Consider the following 25278-nt stretch of genomic DNA (forward strand, 5'->3'; position numbering starts at 1 on the left):
TTTTCTGTGGCAATGTTGTGTGTATTGTCCCTGCCAAATAAACATTAAAATAAAAATACATCTCATTAGGTCCGTCAGCTGCTTCCTGCTGGAGGAACATTTAAGAACATGAGAACCTGGAACATTTTATCTGACAGGAAAAACTGTTAAAGTCACCTGATTAAATATTGACTTAGTGGCTGAATAAAGTCTTGGCTTGTCATCAGACTGAAACTCATCATTTAACTTTTTATCCAAACTCTGATCATTTCAATTTAAACTCTGATCACTTTAATCCAAACTCTGATTTGATGAAGCTCCCACACAGCTGCAGAGGAGAAGCCCAAGACAACAAGACAACCATCATAAAGCACGGATAAAACCACGTCAGCGCCACCAGAGCAGCCACCGTTTTAGACGTCATTCTGGTTTTATAGCGCAGAGGATCACAGATGGCCACATATCTGTCGTAAGACATGACGGCTAAGGTTAGATACTCAACCCCTCCGTACGAATAAATGATGAAGACCTGCAGGAAGCAGAGAGGAGCAAGAACAGTGTGGAGGTCAGAGAGGATCTGAACCAGCAGGAATGGAAACAAGCCTGTACTACCATACAGCTCATTGACAAACAAGCTGAGCAGGAACATGTACATGGGCTCATGGAGGCTTCTGTTCATGCAGATCACCACCGTGAGCGACGTGTTGACCAGCACTATCCCCACATAAACCAGAGCAGTCACCACAAAGCACAAGAACTTCACATCTCCACTGTCCAGATAGGCAGCAAGAGTGAAATATGAAACCTGAGAGGAGTTTACCATGGCCAGAGTCTCCACAGTCACATGAAGCAGTAAACGAGCAGCTTCAGTTACAGGTTTAGAACTGGAACTACACCTGGTCCACACATTCCTAATTCTACTGCAACGGTGATGAAACTCTGCTTCAGCTTCTTATAAAAACTCCAGAGAAATCTCACAGCAGCAGCATGACCTCATCATTAGAAACCCCATTATTAAAGACCTCGTTATCAGAGACCTCATCATTAGAAACCTCATCATTAGACACCTCGTTATCAGAAACCTCATCGTTAGAAACCTCATCATTAGAAACCTCATTATCAGAAACCTCATCATTAGAAACCTCATCATTAGAAACCTTGTTATCAGAGATCTCATTATCAAAGATCTCATTATCAGAAACCACGTTATCAGAGATCTCATTATCAAAGATCTCATTATCAGAAACCTCGTTATCAGAGATCTCATTATCAAAGATCTCATTATCTGAAACCTAGTTATCAAAGATCTTGTTATCAGAAACCTCATCCTCAGAAACCTCATCATTAGAATCCTCGTTATCAAACATCTCGTTATCAGAAACCTCATCATCAGAAACCTCATCATTAGAATCCTCTTTATCAGAAACCTCATCATCAGAAACCTCGTTATCAAACAGCTTGTTATCATAAACCTCGTTATCAGAAACCTCGTTATCAAACATCTCGTCATGAAACATCTCGTTATCAGACATCTTAGTGATTGATAATGATGAACAAGGTTCTAAAATGAGCTGTGAACAGAAGAACGTTCTCAGTCCTGGACCTATGGACTGTGTCTCTCTATGTCTGCATCATGGCTTCACATGGAAAAGAACTGAGCAGAGGAAGAGAAAAATCTGATTGAAAGACTCAACAAAGATGGAAAAGGATCCAGGAAGATCAGTGAGCAATTAAAAACCAGTGAAGCACAGAGTCAGCAGTAATCAGGAGGTCTAGAAGGAGTCATAGTACCACTAATCAGGAGGTCTAGAAGGAGTCATAGTACCACTAATCAGAAGGTATAGAAGGAGTCATAGTTCCACTAATCAGGAGGTCTAGGAGGAGTCATAGTACCACTAATCAGAAGGTATAGAAGGAGTCATAGTACCACTAATCAGAAGGTATAGAAGGAGTCATAGTACCACTAATCAGAAGGTATAGAAGGAGTCATAGTACCACTAATCAGAAGGTATAGAAGGAGTCATAGTACCACTAATCAGAGCTTCAGGTATAGGAGGAGTCATAGTACCACTAATCATAGCTGCAGGTATAGAAGGAGTCATAGTACCACTAATCAGAGCTGCAGATGAAGATCAATGAGTTGGGCTCAGATGGAGTCCAGATGTTTGGTGTGAACCTGACCAGGACTACCACAGTGGATGCATGGTCCTGACAGTGAAGAACGGAGGTGGAAGTGTGATGATTTGGGGCTGCATGAGGTCAGAAGCTGTTGAAAACATTTCTAGATGCAGCATGAAGAACTGCTTTCAACAGGTGAACAGGTCCACAGGTCAGCAGGTCAACAGGTGAACTTTGTGAACAGGTCAACAGGTCAACAGATGAACAGGTGAACAGGTGAACTTTGTGAACAGGTCAACAGGTGAACAGGTCAATAGGTGAACAGATCAACAGTTGAACAGATGAACAGGTCAACAGGTCAACAGGTGAACAGGTGAACTTTGTGAACAGGTCAACAGGTGAACAGGTCAACAGGTGAACAGGTCAATAGGTGAACAGGTGAACTTTGTGAACAGGTCAACAGGTGAACAGGTGAACAGGTCAACAGGTGAACAGGTCAATAGGTGAACAGGTGAACTTTGTGAACAGGTCAACAGTTGAACAGATGAACAGGTGAACAGGTCAACAGTTGAACAGATGAACAGGTGAACAGGTGAACTTTGTGAACAGGTCAACAGATGAACAGGTCAATAGGTGAACAGGTCAACAGTTGAACAGATGAACAGGTCAACAGGTCAGCAGGTCAGCATGTCAACAGGTGAACAGGTAACCAGGTGAACAGGACGGGGAGGTGTGTGCTGCTCTGGGAGGATGGAGATGGAAACACCAGAGAGATGTTTCATCATTCTGTGGATGTTTGTCGTCAGGTTTAAGATGAGGAGGAGCTTCATCTCAGGTGGACTCAGGTGTCCGTCTAACAGGTGGTTTATTTCTGCTAGATGTTCTTCTGTGTGACTCTCAGACTAGACGATGATGAGGTGAAATCCTGACATGTTTTGGTTTTAATGTTGTTCATTTGATCTGTTCCTGTCTTTATGATGCTTCTGGCCTCTGACCTGGTGAAATGATGAAGAACTCCTCTCAGGTTTCATATTTCACTCTTGCTGCCTATCTGGACAGAGGAGACGTGAAGTTCTTGTACTTCGTGGTTCTTCTGACTGCGTATGTGCTGATCATCTGCTCCAACCTGTTCCTCATGGTGGTGATCTGCATGAACAGGAGCCTCCATGAGCCCATGTACATGTTCCTGCTCAGCCTGTTTGTCAATGAGCTGTATGGTAGTACAGGCTTGTTTCCATTCCTGCTGGTTCAGATCCTCTCTGACCTCCACACTGTTGCTGCTCCTCTCTGCTTCCTGCAGGTCTTCATCATTTATTCGTACGGAGGGGTTGAGTATCTGAGTTTAACTGCCATGTCTTATGACCGCTATGTGGCTGTCTGCTGTCCTCTGCGCTATAAAACTCTGATGACGGCTGATAGAACGGCCACGCTGATCGTCCTGACGTGGTCGTATCCTCTCGTTTTAATCACGGTCATGGTTTGTCTGAGCTCATCTCTGCAGCTCTGTGGAAACGTCATTGATAAGGTCTACTGTGATAACTATTCAGTGGTGAAGCTGTCCTGCTCCGACGCCTCCGTCAACAACATCTACGGCCTCGTCACCACATTCTGCACTATTGTTTTCCCTTTAATCCTGATCATTTTCACCTACATAAAGATCTTCAGAGTGTGTCTACACGGCAGCAAACAGACCCGACAGAAGGCCATCAGCACCTGTGCGCCTCACCTGGCCGTCCTCCTCAACTTCTCCTTCGGGGCGTGCTTCGAGACGCTGCAGAGCAGGTTCGACATGAGCAGAGTTCCCACCGTGCTGCGGATCTTCCTGTCGCTGTACTCGGTGGCCAGCCTGCCGCTCTTCAACCCTCTGATTTACGGACTCAACGTGTCCAAGATCCGCCTCGGGGCTCTCAGCCTCATCTCCAGAAGGTTCTCCGAGGGTCGGCAGAAGATTCAGGCTTTACAGAACCTCTGTAGAACTCACAGAAAATGTTAGTAAATGTTTAAATGAAACATGCAGAAGGAAGAGATGTGGATAGAGTTCTCAACATCCTGGAACTCATCTCCAGCTTCAGTGTGATGGTCTGTCCTCTCCTGCTGATCTAAACTTACTCGAAAAGCTCCCAGAATGACCAACATTTGTTCAAATTCTATCAAAATGAGTCAAAAAGGCCTTGAAATATGTTCAAAATGACTAAAAAAGTGTCTGAAATGACCACAATTTTTCCAAAATGACAAAAAAAATTAAAATTTGATTTGAAGGCATGTGACTGTTTAACTTTTATGACAAAAAAAATGTCTGACTAAAAACTTGTCATGTTAAACTAGTTTGAGCCATTTTTGATCATTTTGAAGTAAATCTGGATGAATTTTTGTAATTCCAGACAAGCTTCAGTCATTTTAAGCAGATTTTGGACAATTTTTATCATTTTAAACTGGTTTTGAGTCATTTTAGACAAAATGTGTCCAAAGTGACCCCAGATTAGTTGTGATTAGTGGACTGGTCCTGGTAAACCCTGAGGGTCTCACACAGCTTCTGGGTGTTTTTAAACTTCTGTCTCATTTTTCTCTCTCTGTCTCTGAGGAACCAGAACATCATGAAGAAGGAGAGAGAACTCAGAGATGTCTTCTGTCACTCTGACACAAAATAACAGGAATCCGAAAAACGAACATTTTTTGACTATTTATTGTAGTTTAACAAATAATTTGAAATCTCCAACATCTAGAATGATTCAGATTTTTCCATAAATGACGACAAGTGTGCAAAATGACTCGAAATGTTCAAAAATATCTCACAGTATGTCCAGGATTACTTAATGTCTGACCTAAATCAATCCAAATTTATACAAATTTACTCAAAAAGTTCCCAAAACGATCAACATTTGTCCAAAATCTATCAAAAGGAGTCAGAAAAGGCCTTGAAATCTGCAAAATGACTAAAAAGTGTCCTAAATGGCCAGAATTGAAGATCTGAAGGCGTGTGACTCTGCTCTGTCAGAACTAAGAACATTGTTCTTCACTGTGGTTCATTTTAAAGTCCTGCAGCTCTGAGGAACCAGAACATCATGAGATGTCTTCTGTCAGAATGATGGAAACCAGGAAAATGTCTGACGATTTATTCCACAGAAATGAAACAAACTAACTTGTGGCTCTGCTCTGGACATCAGCTGTAGAAAGATCATTCTAGTGACTCTTCCAGAGGTTCTGTTGAAGGTTTCTGGGTCCACATGGTTGAGGTTTGTTCCCTCTTTGATCTAGAAGCTGCTGAACCTGCTGGTCCTGTGGGACTTGGTGTCTTCAGGTGTTCCCTACACTGGAAACACACGAGGACCACATTTTAGACACATTTAACTATTAGTTGGTTCTACACAACCTCTTAGAACTCACAGTTAATGACAGTAAACGATGAAACATGGAGAATGAAGAGATGTGGAGGAAGTTTCAGTCATGACTACATTTGGTTCATTGTGATGAAAATTTGACGCTTCTGGATAAGAAATGTTTTTAAAGACGTTTCTGTCAAACCTGCCGGCAGGTTTTTGGATTCAGAGGGTTAAACTGTGTTTAATAGGAAAGAAATAAAGATTCAGATATACGTTAATGACTGCTTTCTTTTTAAAACACATACGATTCACACAATTTTAAAAATATACATTAAAAAATCCATGAATAAAATAGAATTAGAAACACAGATTTGTAATAAGATCAGATAGAACTCTCACAGTGTAAATTACAGTTGACATATTTACTATTTATTCTTAATTGTCTAATTAAAGTCTAGGATTGAATCAAAAAGTCCTCAACAGTTGGTGAAATGTTGACTGTACTTTAGTAAAACGATGGATCCATATTTAGACGCTCACAGGAACTTCTTACGGCCTCATTTTAAAATACCACCAGCTGTTCCATGTTTCAGGAAAAGATGGTGTCCTCTGCTAAACATAGAAAGTGGAAGAACTTCAGAAAAAAAAACACAAAAACATTGTTGCATGAGAGCCAGGTCCTCTGTTGTGGCAACAAGGCAGCCTGTGATTGGACAACTGAAGGGTTATGAAAGATGCCAGGAACAAGACTGATGGTAGAGAAGAACCACATCAGAACCTCCAGACCTTCCTGATGTGTTCGGATCAGTCAGGACGTCTGCGTGGAGCTGATTGGAGAAGATAACTTCTGAATGATAGCTTCAAAAGGATGGAAACAAATCATATAGACAGACATGCAGCTATGGTTTAGAACTGGTTCTGGACTGTGGTTTTACTGGTTTGGTCCACTGGAGATCATACTGGACTGAATGTGGAACCTGGACTAAGATGAGTTTGACAACCCTGATCTTTACTGTGAAAAACAACTAAAGGAAATCAGATATAATAATACAGGGGGCCTGGGAGAAAAAAATTAGAGAACCACTGCTTCTAGAATGACACTGAACCTTGATCAAGAACCAGCAAACTAAAGTCTAGTTGGCTTGTCCTAAAACGCTTTAGACTAAAACCAGTCTAAAACCAGTCCAAAATCTGCCTGTAACCAGCCTGTAACCAGCCTAAAACCAGTCTAAAACCAGTCCAAAACCTGCCTGTAACCAGTCTAAAACCAGCCTGTAACCAGCCTAAAACCAGCCTGTAACCAGTCTAAAACCAGTCTAAAACCTGCCTGTAACCAGTCTAAAACCAGTCTAAAACCTGCCTGTAACCAGCCTAAAACCAGCCTGTAACCAGTCTAAAACCAGTCCAAAACCTGCTTGTAACCAGTCTAAAACCAGCCTATAACCAGCCTAAAACCAGCCTAAAACCAGTCTAAAACCAGCCTGCAACCAGTCTAAAGCTAGCCTAAAACAAATATAAAACCAGGTTGTAACCAGTCTAAAACCAGCCTGTAACCAGTCTAAAGCCAGCCTAAAACAAATATAAAACCAGGTTGTAACCAGTCTAAAACCAGCCTGTAACCAGTCTAAAACCAGCCTAAAACCAGTCTAAAACCAGCCTGTAACCAGCCTAAAACAAATATAAAACGAGCCTGTAAACAGTCTAAAACCAGCCTAAAAGAAATATAAAACCAGCCTGTAACAAGTCTAAAACCAGCCTGTAACCAGTCTAAAACCAGCCTAAAACAAGTCTAAAACCAGCCTAAAACCAGTCTAAAACCAGCCTAAAACCAGTCTAAAACCAGTCTAAAATCAGCCTATAACCAGTCTAAAACTAGCCTAAAACTAGTCTAAAACCAGTCTAAAACCAGCCTAAAACGAGCCTAAAACCAGTCTAAAACCAGCCTAAAACCAGTCTAAAATCAGCCTATAACCAGTCTAAAACTAGCCTAAAACTAGTCTAAAACCAGTCTAAAACCAGTCTAGAATTAGCCTATAACCAGTCTAAAACCAGCCTAAAACCAGTCTAAAACCAGTCTAAAATCAGCCTATAACCAGTCTAAAACTAGCCTAAAACTAGTCTAAAACCAGTCTAAAACCAGCCTAAAACGAGCCTAAAACCAGTCTAAAATCAGCCTATAACCAGCCTAAAACCAGTCTAAAATCAGCCATGGTAAAGGTTTGGGAACCCAACTCCTGGAGAGGGGTTGGAGTCTCTCCTTTCCAGAGAAGTCCAGGATGAGGGGCTCTGGGTGGGTGTGAAGACACTCAGGAGCTGCCAGCTGAATGCTGCTTTGTTGGAGTTCTACCTGGAGAACCAGAGGAACGACTCTCTGAGACTTCGTGTTGCAGAAAGAAAAACTCTAGATGTTGTTTGTGCTGATACACCAAACAGCAGCTCAGAGTTCACTACATTAGACTACCAACTAGCCTTAGCTGTGACATTAGCCTCAACAACTAACATTAGCCGCTACATTAACATACCAAATAACAGTAATCACTACATTAGCCTACCAACTAACATTAGCCACTACAATAGCCTCACCAACTAACATTAGCTGCTATGTTAGCCTACCAAATAGCATTAGCTGCTACGTTAGCCTACCAACTAACAGTAGCCACTATGTTAGTGTACCACCTAACATTAGCCTCTACATTAGCCTAACCAACTAGCACTAGCTACTACATTAGCCTAGCCAACTAACATTAGCCACTACATTAGCCTACCACCTAACATTAGATGCTATGTTAGCCTACCACCTAACATTAGCTGTTACATTAGCATACCAACTAGCCTTAGCATGACATTAGCTTCAACAGCTAACATTAGCTGCTACATTAACCTACCAACTAACATTAGCCACTACGTAAACTTACCAAATAACAGTAGTCACTACATTAACCTACCAACTAGCATTAGCCACTACAATAGCCTCAACAACTAACATTAGCTGCTATGTTAGCCTACCACCTAACATTAGCTGCTGCATTAGTCTACCAAATAGCATTAGCTGCTATGTTAGCCTACCAACTAACATTAGCCACTATGTTAGTGTACCACCTAACATTAGCCTCTACATTAGCCTAACCAACTAGCACTAGCCACTACATTAGCCTATCAACTAACATTAGCCACTACATTAGCCTACCACCTAACATTAGATGCTATGTTAGCCTACCACCTAACATTAGCTGTTACATTAGCATACCAACTAACATTTGCCAATACATTAGCCTACCAACTAACATTAGCCACTGTTAGCCTACCACTGTTACCCTAACAGCTAGCATTAGCTGCTTCGTTAGTCTACAACTAACATTAGCCACTACATTAGCCTCAACAACTAATTTTAGCCACTATGTTAGCCTAATCAACCAACATAAGCCACTATGTTAGCCTAAACAATCAACATTTGCCTCTACATTAGCCTAACCAACTAGCACTAGCCGCTATGTTAGCCTAGTCAACTACCATTAGTCACTACATTAGCCTACCACCTAACATTAGGTGCTACATTAGCCTACCACCTAACATTAGCTGCTATGTTAGCATACCAACTAAAATTAGCCACTGTTAGCCTATCACCTAACATTAGCTGCTACGTTAGCATACCAACAAACATTAGCCGCTACATTAGCCTATCAACTAACATTAGCCACTATGTTAGCCTACCAACTAGCATTAGCTGCTATGTTAGCCTCCCAACTAACATTAGCCATTATACTGGCCTAAATAACTAACATTAGCTGCTACATTAGCCTAAACAATTAGCATTAGCTGCTACATTAGCCTGTCACCTAACATTAGCCACTAAGTTAGCCTAACAACTACATTAGCTGCTACGTTAGCCTACCAAGTAACATTAGCCACTGTGCTAGCATACCAACTTAGATTAGGCTAAGTTAGCCTAAGTAACTAGCATTAGCCGCTATGTTAGCCTACCAACTAGCATTAACTGATGCATTAGCCTACCAACTAACATTAGGCACTGTTAGCCTATCACCTAATATTAGCTGTGACTTTACTTTAACAGCTAGCATTAGCTGCTCCGTTAGCCTACCAACTAAAATTAGCCACTACGTTAGCCTCAACAACTAATATTAGCCACTATGTTAGCCTAATCAACCAACATTACCTTCTAGATTAGCCTAACAAACTAACATTAGCCACTACAATAACCTCAACAACTAACATTAGCTGCTGCATTAGTCTTCCAACTATTATTAACTGCTGTGTTAGCCTATCAACTAACATTAGCCATTATGTTAGCATAAACAATCACCATTAGCCTCTAGATTAGCCTAACCAATTAGCAATAACCGCTATGTTAGCCTAGCCAACTACCATTAGCAACTACATTAGCCTACCACCTAACATTAGCTGCTATGTTAGCATACCAACTAACATTAGCCTCTGCGTTAGACTAGCCAACTAACATTAGCCACTATGTTAGCCTATCTAACTAGCCTTAGTCGCTACATTAGCCTAACCAGAATCAGCTGAAACATGATTGGAATTTTGCTTTTGTTCTCTCAGGATGTAACAACATGGCAGATTTTCAGCAACACAACATCCACCAGGCTGTTCCAGGATGTGGAACTAAATGGAAATGTTTGCTCAGAATCTGCTGAAGATCTCTGATGTGATTTTCAGATTTTAGCTCGTGGTTTTCCAGCTGTGGTTGTATTTTCCTCTCAGTGCCTGAGATGGAAATGAATGATCCTGTGTTTGTGTGACGGTTAGGAATCTTCACGTGTTCTACTTGTGCAAACAAAATAAAAAAGTCAAACTGAATGTGATGCATCATCCTGGTGGAAGCCACTGTGGAACACATCAACATCAGATAAACAACTATTTATCCGTTAGAAACTGTCAGAACCCAAATAATCATCACCAACTTTTTTAACAATCCTTGAACTAATCACGTGGAAAAGGAACGAATCTCAGCTTCAAATCCAGATATTTCATCAAAGTTCTTTATTCTGTAACTTTTCCAGAAGTCATCACATTCTGTAAGAACCTTCCTCCTCCTGGTTCTGGTTCTCCAGGACCGACTCAGCTGAGAACAGAACCTTTAGAGAGTTTCAGGTTGAACTGCAGGCAGTGTTTCCTCAGAGAGACTCAAATAGATGCAGCACAACCAGTGAACAGAGGAGCAGGTTGTTGGAGATCCATCCAGCATGGTGAAACATCTTTCTACAGATGATGAACAGAGTAGAGAGGAAAAGTCTGGAGAGGAAATATGGAAATATTCATCCTCATAATACTCTAAATTTGTCCAAAACAACACAAACTTGTCTAAACTGATTGAAAAAAGCATCCAAAATGACTTAATTTTCCAAACATGATATAAATATGAACTAAAGTTATTGAAAAATGACCCCAAACGACCTGAAACGTGTTCAAAAGTCCCATAAAGATCTCCAGAAATGACCATGATGAGCAGGGCAGAGGAAAGGTCTGTAAAAACATGGAAATGTCCATGACTGAAAGACTCAAATATTATCTAGAATGATAAAAACACGCCTTAAACTAGTGAAAAATTTATTTAAAATTCCCCAATTTGTCCAAAATAGCCAACACTTGCCCACATTTACAGAAAATTTGTCAAAAATTAGCAAAAACTGGTCAAAAATAAAAATGTCCACATTCAAAGTGATTCAAATTTGTGACAGAAAGCTGCCCAAAAATATTTAAAATTTGTCCAAAATCTGTTCAAAATGACATATTTCTTATCTAAAGTGATCCTGAGAGGAAAACGAGAGCTATTGGATGAATAAATAAACGCAGCATGGCTCAGAAACATGTTGGAGATCCATTCAGCATGGTGAAACATCTTTCTACAGAGGAAACATGGAGATAGAAAACATCTACAGGATGAGGAGATGGTAGGAGCTCCAGGAGAAACCAGCTGGAGGTCCAGGAAGATGCTTCTAGAAACGTCTTCCTGAACCTCCAGCTGGTTTCTCCTGGAGCTCCTACGACTTCCAGGACCTGGTGAAATAAGGGTCTTGAGCCTGCAGGAGATGCTAGGTCCCGTCTCTGTGAGCAGCCCAGACTTTAGAACAGAACACTCTCTTATAGGTGTTCCTGATGGAGGACATCTGCATCCCGTACATGACGGGGCTGAGCAGCGGCTGGATGATGAGGAAGTACAGTGACAGGACGATCTGCAGCAGGACGGGAAGCTTGTTCTGGCTGAACCTGCTCTGAAAGATCTGGAAGCAGGAACCGAAGGAGAAATTGAGCAGGGAGACGATGTGAGGCGAGCAGGTGGAGACGGCTTTCTGTCGGGTCTGTTTGTCTCCAGAGAAACACACCTGGAGGATCCTCAGGTAGGAGAACAGGATGGGAATCAGAGGGACGATGACGGTCACCACCGTACCAAAGATGCCGTAAATGTTGTTCAGCCTGGTGTCGGAGCAGGCCAGCTTCACTATCAGGTAGTTCTGGCAGTACAGACTGTTGACGACGTTCCCACATCGACTCAGACGGACGTTTAAGGACAGAGTGATGAGGAGTTTCAACACAGAGTAAAACCAAACCCCAGAGATCAGAACAGCAGCTTTCTGAGACGTCATTCTGCTTTTATAGTGCAGAGGATCACAGATGGCCAAGTACCTGTCATAAGACATGACGGCTAGGTTACAAACTTCAACATTTCCATACATGTAGATACAGAAGATCTGCAGGAGACAGAGAGGAGCAGGAACAGTGTGGAGGTCAGAGAGGATCTGAACCAGCAGGAATGGAAACAAGCCTGTACTACCATACAGCTCATTGACAAACAGGCTGAGCAGGAACATGTACATGGGCTCATGGAGGCTCCTGTTCATGCAGATCACCACCATGAGCGACGTGTTGACCAGCACTATCCCCACATAAACCAGAGCAGTCACCACGAAGCACAAGAACTTCAGAGATCCTACATGGATATAAGCTGTCAGGACGAAATACGACAGAGAAGAGTTCACCGTCATTCTCCAACAACAAACCAACATTCAACCATCAGAGGAACAAAGCAGCATCTCCTGATAAACACTCAACCTGCTCATCGTCTCCTGTCGCTCTGCAGTCATCACTGCTCTTCCACTTTATAGGCTCCCGGAGAAGCTCGAGGACGCCACTTACTGGCCAGAACATTTACTGCATCAGACTGGAACTCAGAAACATATTTTAAAACAGCCTGAACATGAGCCTGAAAAGCTTGTTTAGGTGGTTTTCAATCTTGTTTAGGTAGTTTTTAGTTTTTCTGGTAGTTTTTAGTGTTATTTTGGTAGTTTTAGTCTTGTTTTGATAGTTTTCTGCCTTAGTTTGGTAGTTTCAGCCTTATTTTGGTAGTTTTCAGTCTTGTTTTGATAGTTTTCAGTCATGTTTTTGTAGTTTTCAGCCTTATTTTGGTAGTTTTCAGTCTTGTTTTGGTAGTTTTCAGTCTTGTTTTGATAGATTTCAGTCTTATTTTGGTAGTTTTCAGTCTTGTTTTGGTAGTTTTAGTCTTGTTTTGGTAGTTTTCTGCCTTAGTTTGGTAGTTTCAGCCTTATTTTGGTAGTTTTCAGTCTTGTTTTGATAGTTTTAGTCTTGTGGTAGTTTTCAGTCTTGTTTTGATATTTTTCAGTCTTGTTTTTGGTAGTTTTCAGTCTTGTTTTGATATTTTTCAGTCTTGTTTTTATAGTTTTCAGCCTTATTTTGGTAGTTTTAGTCTTGTTTGGGTAGTTTTCAGCCTTATTTTGGTAGTTTTCAGTCTTGTTTTGATAGATTTCAGTCTTATTTTGGTAGTTTTCAGTCTTGTTTTGATAGATTTCAGTCTTATTTTGGTAGTTTTCAGTCTTGTTTTGGTAGTTTTAGTCTTGTTTTGGTAGTTTTCTGCCTTAGTTTGGTAGTTTCAGCCTTATTTTGGTAGTTTTCAGTCTTGTTTTGATAGTTTTAGTCTTGTGGTAGTTTTCAGTCTTGTTTTGATATTTTTCAGTCTTGTTTTTGGTAGTTTTCAGTCTTGTTTTGATATTTTTCAGTCTTGTTTTTATAGTTTTCAGCCTTATTTTGGTAGTTTTAGTCTTGTTTGGGTAGTTTTCAGCCTTATTTTGGTAGTTTTCAGTCTTGTTTTGATAGATTTCAGTCTTATTTTGGTAGTTTTCAGTCTTGTTTTGGTAGTTTTTTGTCTTGTTTTAGTAGTTCTCAGTCTTGCTTTGGTAGTTTTTTAGTCTTGTTTTGGTAGTTTTTTAGTCTTAGTCGTTTTCAGTCTTTTTTTTGGTAGTTTTAGTCCTGTTTAAACAAGACTGAAAACTTCAGGTAGTTTTCAGTCTTGTTTTAGTAGTGTTTTACTCGTTTTGGTCGTGTTCAGTCATTTAGCTGCACATTTACCCCTCTAAACTCCAACAGGTTCTGGGTGTTCTTCACTCCTGTATCATTTTTCTTCACCGTTGGCTCATTTTCACGTATAAAGTCTGACCAGTCAGAGCTGGTTTAGTTAGTTAATGTGTTAAACTTGTTGTGTAACATTCAGAGTGTAGAGGTTCCTACATCCTGTAACTAAATATTTCATGTAGTGGTTCCTTATGTGGCAGGAAAACCTCCTCATTTATTCATTTCCATGTTTTAGTTGCTATCTGCTTATGTTCCATAAAACTGATCATCTCTGATTGGCCTCTCACGGCGGAAGTTTGACGTTTCGCCATGAAACAGGAAGTGTTCTATAACTACCCTGTACACGTTCCAATCTGCCTCAAACTTTACATGTATGATCAGAGTCCGGCCCTCATCAATGTACAGGTGTCAGCCAAAATAGCTCATTAGCGCCACCTGGAAAATTACAGTATAATACAAAATAGCATAGTACAAAATAACAGGAACTACTGGCAGTATTGTGACCAACAGCTATGAAATTAGGTATATGTATTTGATCAAGACACAACAGGAAGTCGGCCATTTTTAATTATGTGTCATATTTTGGATGATTTTGGACCAATTTTTGCACGTTTTTAAAAGCTATAAACTCAATCAGGGTAACTTCGACAGAACCAGGTCAGGATGTACACCAGGCATGCATCAAAAGTTATTAAAATGCTCCCCAAAAGTCTGAGGGGGTGGAAATGGCGGCCTGCGGAATTTCTGGGTTTTATCATGAAAGAGGAAGTGATGTATAACGCTCCTGTTCATGCTCCAATCTGCCTCAAACTTTACATGTGTGATCAGAGTCCGGCCCTGATGACATTCACAGGCTGACATACAGTCACAGTGATAGCGCCACCTGGTGGATGGACAGGAAGTGCTGTGTAACTAGCTTGTACATGCTCGAATCTGCTTGAAATTTAACATGTGTAACCAGAGTCCAGCCCTCATTACATCCACAGGCCAAAATAGACTCTGAGTTGCAGCGCCACCTGGTGGACATGCTTGGATTGGCTGACCAGCAAGGATGTGAGGACCCGCTGAATGCTGTTTGCAGTTTTAAGGTTTTAATCTCCTTTCTTTTGTCTCGTCTCACTTTTCTTGTTTTGTGTTTTGTTTTTATTGTTTTTAGCCTCCTGTTGTTCTGCGTCTTTTTATACCACTCTTATCTGGTTGTGGTCATTTTGTCTCCACATGTTTGGTGTCGTTGAGGAAACGTTAGTGATGTTCTTGTTCTTGGCCTGCAGTTGTTTTATTCACTGGTTGAACGTCCGTTGTGTCTCTGTGTGGCATCAGTTGCCCGAAATCCAAAATGCTTCTAAAAACCAGATGATGATCCGTTTGTATTTATCTCTTCCAGTCTGGACTGCAGATGTCTCTGTTTGGACGTATTGTGTCTTTCAAGCAGTTTGGTTTTTGTGTGGTCGTGTTCAGTATTGTTTTGGTAGTTTTAGTCTTGTTTTGGTCGTGTTCAGTATTGTTTTGGAAGTTTTCAGTCTTGTTTTGGTAGTTTTTATTCGTGTTCATGCTGAGAACAGCTCGTCTCTTTGTCAGAGTTTTGTCTCCTTTATGATGTGTTGGGTCTTGCTTTTCTTGTCTTGTGTCTTGATTAAATGATCTGATGCCTCTTGGGAACAGTGTCGTCTCTTCATGGTCATGTTGTGTCTCGTTGTGTCTTGCTTCAGGCCCTAAATTGAAGCTGAACATCTGGATGGCTCCGTCAGGTCAGAAAGCATCTGATTTGATCTGCAGTGAAGATTTCACCGAGTGGATCATTTTCTGTTCATTTAATTGTGTGAAGTTAAACTCTGGATGTAGCTTAGTGCTGGAATAACTGTATCGCTGCCGTCAGGTCATGTTAGAACGATGACTGTGGTCTTTACAGGAACAGCTGGCAGAGCCTCCTTAAACCACATGTTCCTCCTCCATTCATATTATTCAGAAAAATCTCCAGACATACATATTTTCAGTAGTGTTTGGTTGCCCTGAGTCATCTTAATAATTTAATATTCACTCTAGATATTGAATTCGAAAGCTACAATCCTGTTCTGCTGCTATTTAACTTTACAAACTGATTTTATAAGTCTTATCCTGATGCCTGACTGATAAGCTGTGCAGCGAGGTGGTGGATTCGGGTTGCTTTAAACGTGCTACAGAAATAAATTTGATTTGATTTGAGTGCAGACTTCACAAGTCAGATTGCTGGGTTTGGGATGAACTGTAAAGACGTCATCTGTATTAATTCTCAGTATTAGCTTCAAAGAGCAGAGAGATGATGAAACAAAGCTGTTTTCAGCTTTAAAGTTAGATTTCATGTCTCATTAGACTCATACAAACAGAACGTTAGGATGTTGGACAAACTCCCGAGTGTGTCGTGACCCAGGGGACATCATTACCGTCCTTTGTGGACCAGTCAGACCAGTCGGAGGTCTGCTCTGGATGATTGGTCTCTCTGGTTCTCACTGTAATTTGCTTCAGAGGGAATTATTGGAAAGTGTGGCTGATGAAAGGACGCCTCAGGGACAGACCTGTTGACATTCGGACAACGTTCCACCTCAGGGACGGACGTGTTGACATTCGGACAATGTTCCACCTCAGGGACGGACGTGTTAACATTCGGACAATGTTCCACCTCAGAGACTTCGTTAATGAACTCCACCGATTAAACGTCCATAAACACGTGTACACATTTGTCATTAGATACAAAAGAGAGTAAAATGAGTTTGTGCTAAAGTTTGTACTTGGTTTTCTTGATTTCAGTCACCAGAGTCCATCAAAAAACACCTTCTTCTGATGTTTCTGATCAATATTAGGATTTCAGTTTGCCACAATCAATTAACGATGATTATATAAGGAGGGAACATTAATTTGCCTCAAATGAGTTGCAAATTTGATTGTAAAATCATTGATACTGTCTTTAAAATCGACAGTAGCACAGATGTTTGCAGCACCTTTCATCAGAAAAATAAAGGTTCCAATTTGAATCACAGTAGTTCTTCATGGTGATACCATAGAAGGACTACCTTTGGTTTCACCAAAAAAAAAAAACTCTAAGCAAAATGTTCTGGGCCTTAGAGGAAGATGGAACAATTTCTTCAAACAGTTCTTAAAAGAGCCAAACAAGACATGTTGTAGTCAGATGACTGATTCTCCTGAAAAAGACGCTGTGAGGTTGTTAGTCTTCGTGGATGAATGGAAAATCAGTGCATACTTTCATTTTGAAATAAAACCGAACCAAAGATAGTAAGACCCGATCTAAGACAGACCATCACACTACCAGACCTGAACAAAAGATAACAGCTAAGAGACTTTACACAATCTAAGACAAACTCCAGTACTTCCAGATCTAAACCAAAGATAATAAGACCCAATTTAAGAGCGACCTGAGGACACGAGTACTGTCAGACCCGATCCAAAGATAATAAGACCTGCTCTAATACAAACCTGAGTACTCCAGACCTGAACCAAGGAAAATAAGAACCAGTCTAAGACAGGCCCAAGTAGTGACAGACCTGACCAGAAGACAATAAGACCCAATCCAAGACAGACCCCAGTACTGTCAGACCTGGCCCAGAGAGAGTAAGAGTAGGTCTAGGAGAGATCCAAGTACTGTCAGACCTGACCCACCAAAAATAAGACCCAATTTAAGAGAGATCTGAGTATAGTCAGACCTGAACCAAAGACAACAGGACTAGATCTAAGATATAGTTGTGTACTGCCAGACCTGCACCAAAGATAATTAGACACAGTCTAGGAAAGACCCAAGTAGTGGCAGACCTGAACCAATGATAGCAAGATCCAATCTAAGACAAACCTGAGAACTGCCAGACATGAACCAAAGACAATGAGATCTGGTTTAGGAGAGACTCAAGTAGTGTCAGACCCAACCCAAAAATAAGACCTAAGAGACCTAAGACGATCTAAGACAAACCCGAGTACTGTCAAACCTGACCCAAAGATTCAAGTACTGCCAGACTTGATCCAAAGATAAGACTTAAGACACCTACAACGTACTGCCAGACCTAAACCAAAGATCACAAGACCTGATCTGATATGACTAGAACAGAACTAATCAGAGAGAAAACAATCTGTTAGTCGGTGTAATCTCTCCATGCTGTCTGTCTCCAGAACAGTTCGAGGCCATCTCTTCCAATCTGCCCAAATTTCTGTGATAAAGTAAATTAAAGTATTTTCCAGCAGACTGTTGTATAAAGAACTTTACAGACCAAGATGTTTGTTAGGCCAATCAACGACATCATTAATATTAACGATTATCTCCTCCTCTGACTCTCTGCTGACTCACTGTTTAAAGGCTGAAGACCATAAATATCATCGGTGATGGTCGAGATCTGCTACTCTGGATCTGTTCTACAGGTACTGTATATCTCTCCTACAGGTACTGTGTATCTGTGCTACTGTATATCTGTACTAATGATGTTTCTGTCTACTGATACCCTGTATCTGTACTACTGCTACTGAATATGTGTACTGCAGGTAAATGCAGAGCAGGTCTTTAGTTCTGAATGTGTTTTATACTCATTGTCTAAGTTGTCTGAACAGAGTTTCTATTTCAGAATGTGATTCTTTTATGTTTTTAGCTTCATGTATTTCATAGGAGAAAGCTTTCTCTTAGATTATTTTCTTTTAATTTAAAATAATCCGTACTATAGGTCCAGATATAGCTGTAGTACCGATACATCAGTACTACTGATATATCGGTACTACTGAGTATCTGTACTACTGATACTATATATCTGTACTACTGATATTTGCACTATTTATATATCTGTACTACTGATATTTGTACTACTGATATTTGTACTGCTGATATATCTGTACTACCGATATTTGTACTATTTATATATCTGTACTGCTGATATATCTGTATTACTGATATTTGTACTATTTAGTCAAAGTCAAAGTCAGCTTTATTGTCAATTCTTCAATATGTACATGACATACCAAGAATCGAAATTTTGTTACTCTCTCTTCGTGCAACAGTAGACATTAAATAAAGACTAAGATATTAAAGGGCAAAAAAGAACAAAAGAAGCAACATTAGAGCCGAGCAACAACTAAGAACTAAGAAAAGCAGAACTGAGTGAAATGTAAACATGATCATGAGATAAAGTGACGGATTTTAGTGCAGAATACTCAGAACAGTGCAAATAAGTAATAGTCCAAGAAGTGCAAATATGCTTGATGTTTGAATGTGCTATTACAGTGCAGGTCAGAGGTTATTGACCAGAGTTTGTGTATGTACTACTGATATTTGTACTACTGATATATCTGTACTACTGATATTTGTACTACTGATATATCTATATTACTGATATTTGTACTACTGATATATCTGTATTACTGATATTTGTACTACTGATATATCTGTACTACTGATATTTGTACTACTGATATATCTGTACTACTGATATTTGTACTACTGATATTTGTATTACTGATATATCTGTACTACAGATGTTACTGTGAGTCCACCTGGTTGACCCAGGTGAACCAGGTAAACATGGTGAACCAGGTAAACCAGGTAAACATGGTGAACCAGGTGAACCAGGTAAACATGGTGAACCAGGTGAACCAGGTGAACATGGTGAACCAGGTGAACCAGGTGAACCAGTCTCAGGTGTTGCTGCTGACAGGGTTCAGGGAGCTGGGCCGGTTCAGGTACGTGTTCTTCAGCCTCACCTGTGCAGGTTACCTGTTGATCGTGGTTCTGAACGTGTCGGTGCTGGTTCTGATCTGCGCTAAGCCCCGCCTCCACCAGCCCATGTACATCCTATTGGCCAACCTGCTGCTCAACACTCTGATTGGCTGCGCTGCGTTTTACCCCAAGCTGCTGCTGGACCTGCTGAGCAGCCAGCAGCAGGTGTCCAGGTGTGGCTGCCTGCTGCAGGCCTTCTGGGTCCACCTGTATGTGTCGGTGGAGTGTAACATCCTGACGGTGATGGCGTTGGACCGCTACGCCGCCGTGTCGCGGCCTCTGACCTATCACAGCCTGCTGAGGCCCTCCACAGTGCTGCGGCTGCTGCTGGGGGCGTGGCTTCTACCTGCCGCCGCCTCCACCTGTCTGATCGGTCTGAGCAGCCGGCTGCCGCTGTGTGGCTTTCGGGTGAGTCGGACGTTCTGCGACAACAGGTCCATCACTCACCTGTCCTGCGTGGACGTGTCCCTCATTGGAGGCGTGGAGCTGCTGCTGGCCGCCGCCGTCATCTTCCTGCCGCTGCTGCTGATCTTCGGCTGCTACGTCCAGGTCCTGGCCGTCAGCTTCCGGCTGTCCAGCAGCGGTCGTCCCAACAAGGCGCTGGCCACCTGCGTGCCTCACCTGGTCACCTACGTCAGCCTGGTCTGCAGCATCGTATTCGAGGTGGTGCAGCCGGCGCTGGCCAACAAGAACCTGCCGCACGCCCTCCGGGTCGTCATGTCCATGGAGGGCTTCCTGCTGCCGCCGCTGCTCAACCCGCTGATCTACGGAGTCAACCTGCCCGAGATCAGACATGGATTCACACACCTGTTCACACGCATGTTCACCACCACACGCACGAAGTGACATGAACTCATTTATTAAAACATCAACAAACTCAAAGAAATTATGTTTTAGTCTGTTATTAAGATATATGATTTATATTATATTATATTATGTTGTATTATATTATGTTTAATATATTATATTATGTTTTATTATATTATATTATATTTTATTATATTATATTATGTTTTATTTTATTATATTATATTATATTATATTATATTATATTATATTATATTATATTATATTATATTATATTATATTATATTATGTTTTATTATGGGCTGCACAGTGGAGTAGTGGTTAGCACTTTCACCTTGCAGTGAGAAGATCCCTTGTTTGCATCCCGGCTTTTCTGGGAGTTTGCATGTTCTCCCTGTGCATGTGTGGGTTTTCTCTGTGTACTCCGGCTTCCTCTAAAAGTCCAAAAATATGCTGAGGTTAATTGATTATTCTTAAATTGCCCGTAGGTGTGAGTGTGATTATTTATCTGTAAATGCAGTCCTGCGACAGACTGGCGACCTGTCCAGGGTGTCCCCTGCCTTCCTATTATATTATATTATATTATATTATATTATATTATATTATATTATATTATATTATATTATATTATATTATATTATATTATATTATATTAGCTGTAGACATGCTGAGCTGTTTGTTTATATTTTCTTTATGAAACAGTGAATTATGTGTTTTATTCAGTAAACTCTATAAATCAGTTTCGTGATCAAACGTGACATAAATATGAAAATACATTTCTACACTTGTTCAAGTTTCCTGTAAAACACCAGCAGCTGTGGTTTCCACGATTTATTTTATTAAAACTGTAGGTTGAACTTTAATACGACAGTAAATTGCATTTAGAATGTGCTGCTGTTTTAATAAACATCTATGAGGAACATCCATGTTGTTTCACTAACATCTGTAGGAACATGACGGCTCCAGGGTTTAGATTTGATACAGAAAATGAAGAAATGTTTCTGGTTTCCTCGAGTTTCTGATACTCTCCTTCCTGTTGTTCTGTTCTAGAGCTGCAGGAGTTCCTGTGAGCTGATCAGTTTATTGATCCTCAGAAAAATAATCAATGAGGCATCACAGAATAAACTGAATCTACCTTCAGTTTAATGACTCAGTTAGCTAGTGTCTCACTAATGACCTGCTAGTGGCACGCTAGTGGCCCTCTAGTGACACGCTACTGACCTGCTAGTGACCCGTTAGTCGCCCTCTAGTGACCCGCTAGTCGCCTTCTAGTGACATGCTAGTCGCCCTCTAGTGGCCCGCTAGTGACCCGCTAGTCGCCCTCTAGTGGCCCGCTAGTGACCCACTAGTGACCCGCTAGTCGCCCTCTAGTGGCCCGCTAGTGGCCCACTAGTGACCCACTAGTCGCCCTCTAGTGACCCGCTAGTCGCCTTCTAGTGACATGCTAGTCGCCCTCTAGTGGCCCGCTAGTGACCCTCTAGTGGCCCTCTCGTGACATGCTCGTCGCCCTCTAGTGGCCCGCTAGTGACCCACTAGTGACACGCTAGTGGCCCACTAGTGTGTGCTAGTAATGTGCTAGTGACCCACTAGTGACCCGCTAGTGACCCACTAGTGACATGCTAGTGGCCCGCTAGTGATATGCTAGTGGCCCGCTAGTGTGTGCTAGTAATGTGCTAGTGACCGACTAGTGACCTGCTAGTGGCCCGCTACTGACCTGCTAGTGGCCAGCTAGTCACCCTCTAGTGGCCCGCTAGTGACACACTAGTGACACGCTAGTGTGTGCTAGTAATGTGCTAGTGACCCGCTAGTAATGTTCTAGTGACCTGCTAGTGGCCCACTAGTGTGTGCTGGTGACCCACTAGAGATGCGCTAGTGGCCCTCTAGTGAACCGCTAGTAGGGTTGTCACTCATCCCTAAAATACGAAATCGTCCTTTATTTGACAATTAATTGCTGTGTTCCGTATTGAATCAATACGGGACGCAGACTGTTCCTTATTTTCATCAATGTCCTGTACACGTCTGTCACACACTCATCAAAACTGTGTCATGAACAAAATAAAACACAGGAAATATTAACGGCAGCCAATTTCATCTTCCTTGGACCTATGTAGCGAGGACCCGATGCCAGGTCCAGCAGATGGATCTCAGGCTTCTCTGTGTCTGGTCCTGTCTGGTCCTATGGTTCTGTCTCTGGTTGCCTGGTTACAGACGCTGCTGCTCCCGCAAGTTGCGGGAGAAGTTTAAAAATGTCTACACCTGAAACTCCACCACGTCCACAGAAGCAAAAATGTCTGCAAATGTACAGACGTGAGTGGGAAGAGTGGAACCCCTGGCAGTGGGTAAAAGGCAAACTGTGTTCTCTGTTGCTCATGGACTGGCTGAAGTAAGGCAGCATCAGGAGACAAACATGTAAGAACCATGAGAACAGAGAGAAGCCAACCAGTAGGTCACAGTTTATCATCATCTAATCATCTCCTGAAGTCCATATGGTGAGAGACATCAGTATCTGGTTGTTCATTTACCAGAGGATGCTCATAATCATGCTGGTGTGGTCCTAGACTCTACAATATTTTAGTGACTCAATAAATGCTTAAGTTGTTTAGTATTTTTTAATGCTTTTTAGTTTTTAATAAACATTAAACAGCCTATATGTAATCAGTAAATGGACTTTGCTTATCTATAGAAAAACTCACTCAGAACTCTATGTTAACAGTACTAAATAAATCAATAAATACATGCATACACACATAAATAAATTAATACATTCACTGTGTTAAGATAAGATTTAGATTTTAAAAAAAATATCTGTAGAATTTCTTTGTCCAGTATTCTGCATTCAGTTGTTTTTGTTTTTACAGAATCCAGTATTATTCACTGGTTGCTCATTACATTTATTAGTTTAGTTTCAGTTTAAAATGATGCCACTTCTTTTCAGACAAAACCTGTGATCATAAAACAATACAAAATTCTTAGTTTCATGTTAATAAAGCACTTAAAGCTGTAAGTATGGCTAAATGCTTTTTTCAAAATTAAACTTCCCACTCCTTGGATGGTAGTGGCCCCAAGTTCGCTAAAGAAAAATCCTGCAACTTGAAAGCACAGCTACTTTTGATCAAATGGGGCTTGTAGCACATTGTCTACCTTACAACAATGGAAAAGAGGCATCGTTTATTGTTTATTGTTGTTATTGATGCTGGAATTCTGAATCTGTGAATCTCTTTCCAACTTCACTGAAATGTGGCCCAGAGGAGCCGTAGTGGGCCTCCTTTATTTTCAGTTCTGAAAGGTGGCAACCCTAATTGTCGTGTCCTTTTGTTTTCTGAACAAGAATTTCCTTCAGGTTGAATCATTTTCCATCTGAATCAAAGTTCCACTTACTCAGCTTCTTCCATCAGCTTCTTCCCTCTGCAGCTCTCTGCTGTCTGGACCAGGTCTGAGAGAAAATCCTCCTCTGTGTCTGCAGGCTGCCGTCACTCTGAGACACAAAGAGCAAAGATCAGCTGCTGCACCTTTAGATGACGTTAATATGAGACATGATGAAGCTGCAGCAGCTTCCTGGAAACAGCTGAGGACTAATAAAGCTCCTCCTCTCTGACCACAGCCTCACTGTGTCCTTTATTTCTACACTCATCCTGCACACATTCACATGTTGATGAAGGAGCTGATCAGGAGTCTGTTTGTCTCTTTCCAGGCTGCTGTGTCTGACTTTATCCATCATGTCTGGCTTTAGACTCTCACATTATTTCATCTACTGTCCATCATTGGAGATTCTCAACCAATGACATGATGACAAATTACTTTTTATCTGTAATAATAATGATAACGCTGAATCAAAGTTTAATGTCTAAAAAACAGACAGGAAGTGGGTTGATGGGTAATTTTTTATAGAGTTTTAATGTTTTTCTGATTCTGGCTGAGCTGAAATCTAAAAAGAAATGAAGTCAAAGTTCCACCTTTGAGACTTCCGGTTTGGTGACCGAGGGAAGCTGCTGCTGAGCAAACTTTTTAACCCTTATTATTCACAGCGTCAGTAAACGCTGAAGACACTCAGTGTTGTGGAAACGGATTCCAGGTTAACTTTGGACCATGTCTGGTGAGGGTAAACCAGTGGTCAGAAAGGAAAAGCTCCATAACGGACCTTTCCTCACTTCTAGACAACAGCCTCCTCCTGAACGTCAGCAAGACCAAGGAGCTGATTGTGGACTACAGCAAGAAGCAGCAGAGGACATAGCAGCCACTCAGGATCAGAGAGTGGAGAGCTTCAAGAACCTGGGTGTTAACATGACCAGGACCTGACGTGGTCCTGTCACATCAACACCCTGCTGAAGAAACCTCCACAGCATCTCTACCACCTCAGACGCCTGACGGACATGAAGCTCCTCTCAAGGTGCTCAGGAACTTCTCCAGCTGCACCATTGAAAGTGTTTGGTCTGGAAGTATCAGCACTTGGATGGACAGCAGCACCCAGCAGGACTTCTTGGTTCTGAGGAGGGTGGTCTGCTGGCCTGAGAACCATCAGAACCCCCCTCCCCAACCTGCAGAACATTTACAACAAACGCTGCAGGTTAAAGGCCACCCACCTCAGCCACAGACTGTTCTCTCTGCTGCCACCAGGGCGGCGTTACTGCTGCCTGAAGGCAAACACAGAGAGGATGAGGAGGAGCTTCTTCCCACAGACTATTCACCTGCTGAACCTGAAACAGGAACTCAGTAGACAACCAACCTGCAACCTCTGGTCAACATCCATTCACTTTCACCTTGGATACATAGGATAATGTTATTTTTTATACCGACAAATCAAAAATGATGATTATTGATTATTGATGACCTATGATAATTAACAACAAAATGAACATCATCCAGATACCTTGGATACATATTATCTGAATGACTTAACTTTGATTTACAGATTTA

General features: G+C 41.5%; 4 protein-coding genes across 4 annotated transcripts; 2 read left to right on the forward strand and 2 right to left on the reverse strand.

Moving 5' to 3' along the window:
- Window positions 1-265: 265 nt before the first annotated feature.
- On the reverse strand, window positions 266-802 carry LOC111584141 (olfactory receptor 49-like). Its single transcript, XM_023293395.1, has one exon. The coding sequence runs from the start codon at window positions 800-802 to the stop codon at window positions 266-268; it is 537 nt and encodes a 178-aa protein (XP_023149163.1).
- A 2218-nt stretch (window positions 803-3020) lies between these two features.
- LOC111584140 (olfactory receptor 10A6-like) lies at window positions 3021-5664 on the forward strand. Its single transcript, XM_023293394.3, has one exon. The coding sequence runs from the start codon at window positions 3101-3103 to the stop codon at window positions 4088-4090; it is 990 nt and encodes a 329-aa protein (XP_023149162.2). The 5' UTR covers window positions 3021-3100; the 3' UTR covers window positions 4091-5664.
- A 5780-nt stretch (window positions 5665-11444) lies between these two features.
- On the reverse strand, window positions 11445-12510 carry LOC111584138 (olfactory receptor 142-like). Its single transcript, XM_035958673.2, has one exon. It carries the CDS (start codon window positions 12455-12457, stop codon window positions 11486-11488), a length of 972 nt encoding a protein of 323 aa, XP_035814566.2. The 5' UTR covers window positions 12458-12510; the 3' UTR covers window positions 11445-11485.
- A 5677-nt stretch (window positions 12511-18187) lies between these two features.
- On the forward strand, window positions 18188-20448 carry LOC111584137 (olfactory receptor 6N1-like). Its single transcript, XM_035958671.2, has one exon. It carries the CDS (start codon window positions 19363-19365, stop codon window positions 20401-20403), a length of 1041 nt encoding a protein of 346 aa, XP_035814564.1. The 5' UTR covers window positions 18188-19362; the 3' UTR covers window positions 20404-20448.
- The last annotated feature ends 4830 nt before the right edge of the window (window positions 20449-25278 follow it).

The sequence above is a fragment of the Amphiprion ocellaris genome, chromosome 7 (genome assembly GCF_022539595.1).
Source record: "Amphiprion ocellaris isolate individual 3 ecotype Okinawa chromosome 7, ASM2253959v1, whole genome shotgun sequence".
NCBI classification, from domain to species: Eukaryota; Metazoa; Chordata; class Actinopteri; family Pomacentridae; genus Amphiprion; species Amphiprion ocellaris.

Bases quoted from the DNA above. Each gene is read 5' to 3' on its own strand.
- LOC111584141 (XM_023293395.1), bottom strand. From the start codon at position 802: ATGGTAAACTCCTCTCAGGTTTCATATTTCACTCTTGCTGCCTATCTG.
- LOC111584138 (XM_035958673.2), bottom strand. From the start codon at position 12,457: ATGTTGGTTTGTTGTTGGAGAATGACGGTGAACTCTTCTCTGTCGTAT.
- LOC111584140 (XM_023293394.3), top strand. From the start codon at position 3,101: ATGATGAAGAACTCCTCTCAGGTTTCATATTTCACTCTTGCTGCCTAT.
- LOC111584137 (XM_035958671.2), top strand. From the start codon at position 19,363: ATGGTGAACCAGGTAAACCAGGTAAACATGGTGAACCAGGTGAACCAG.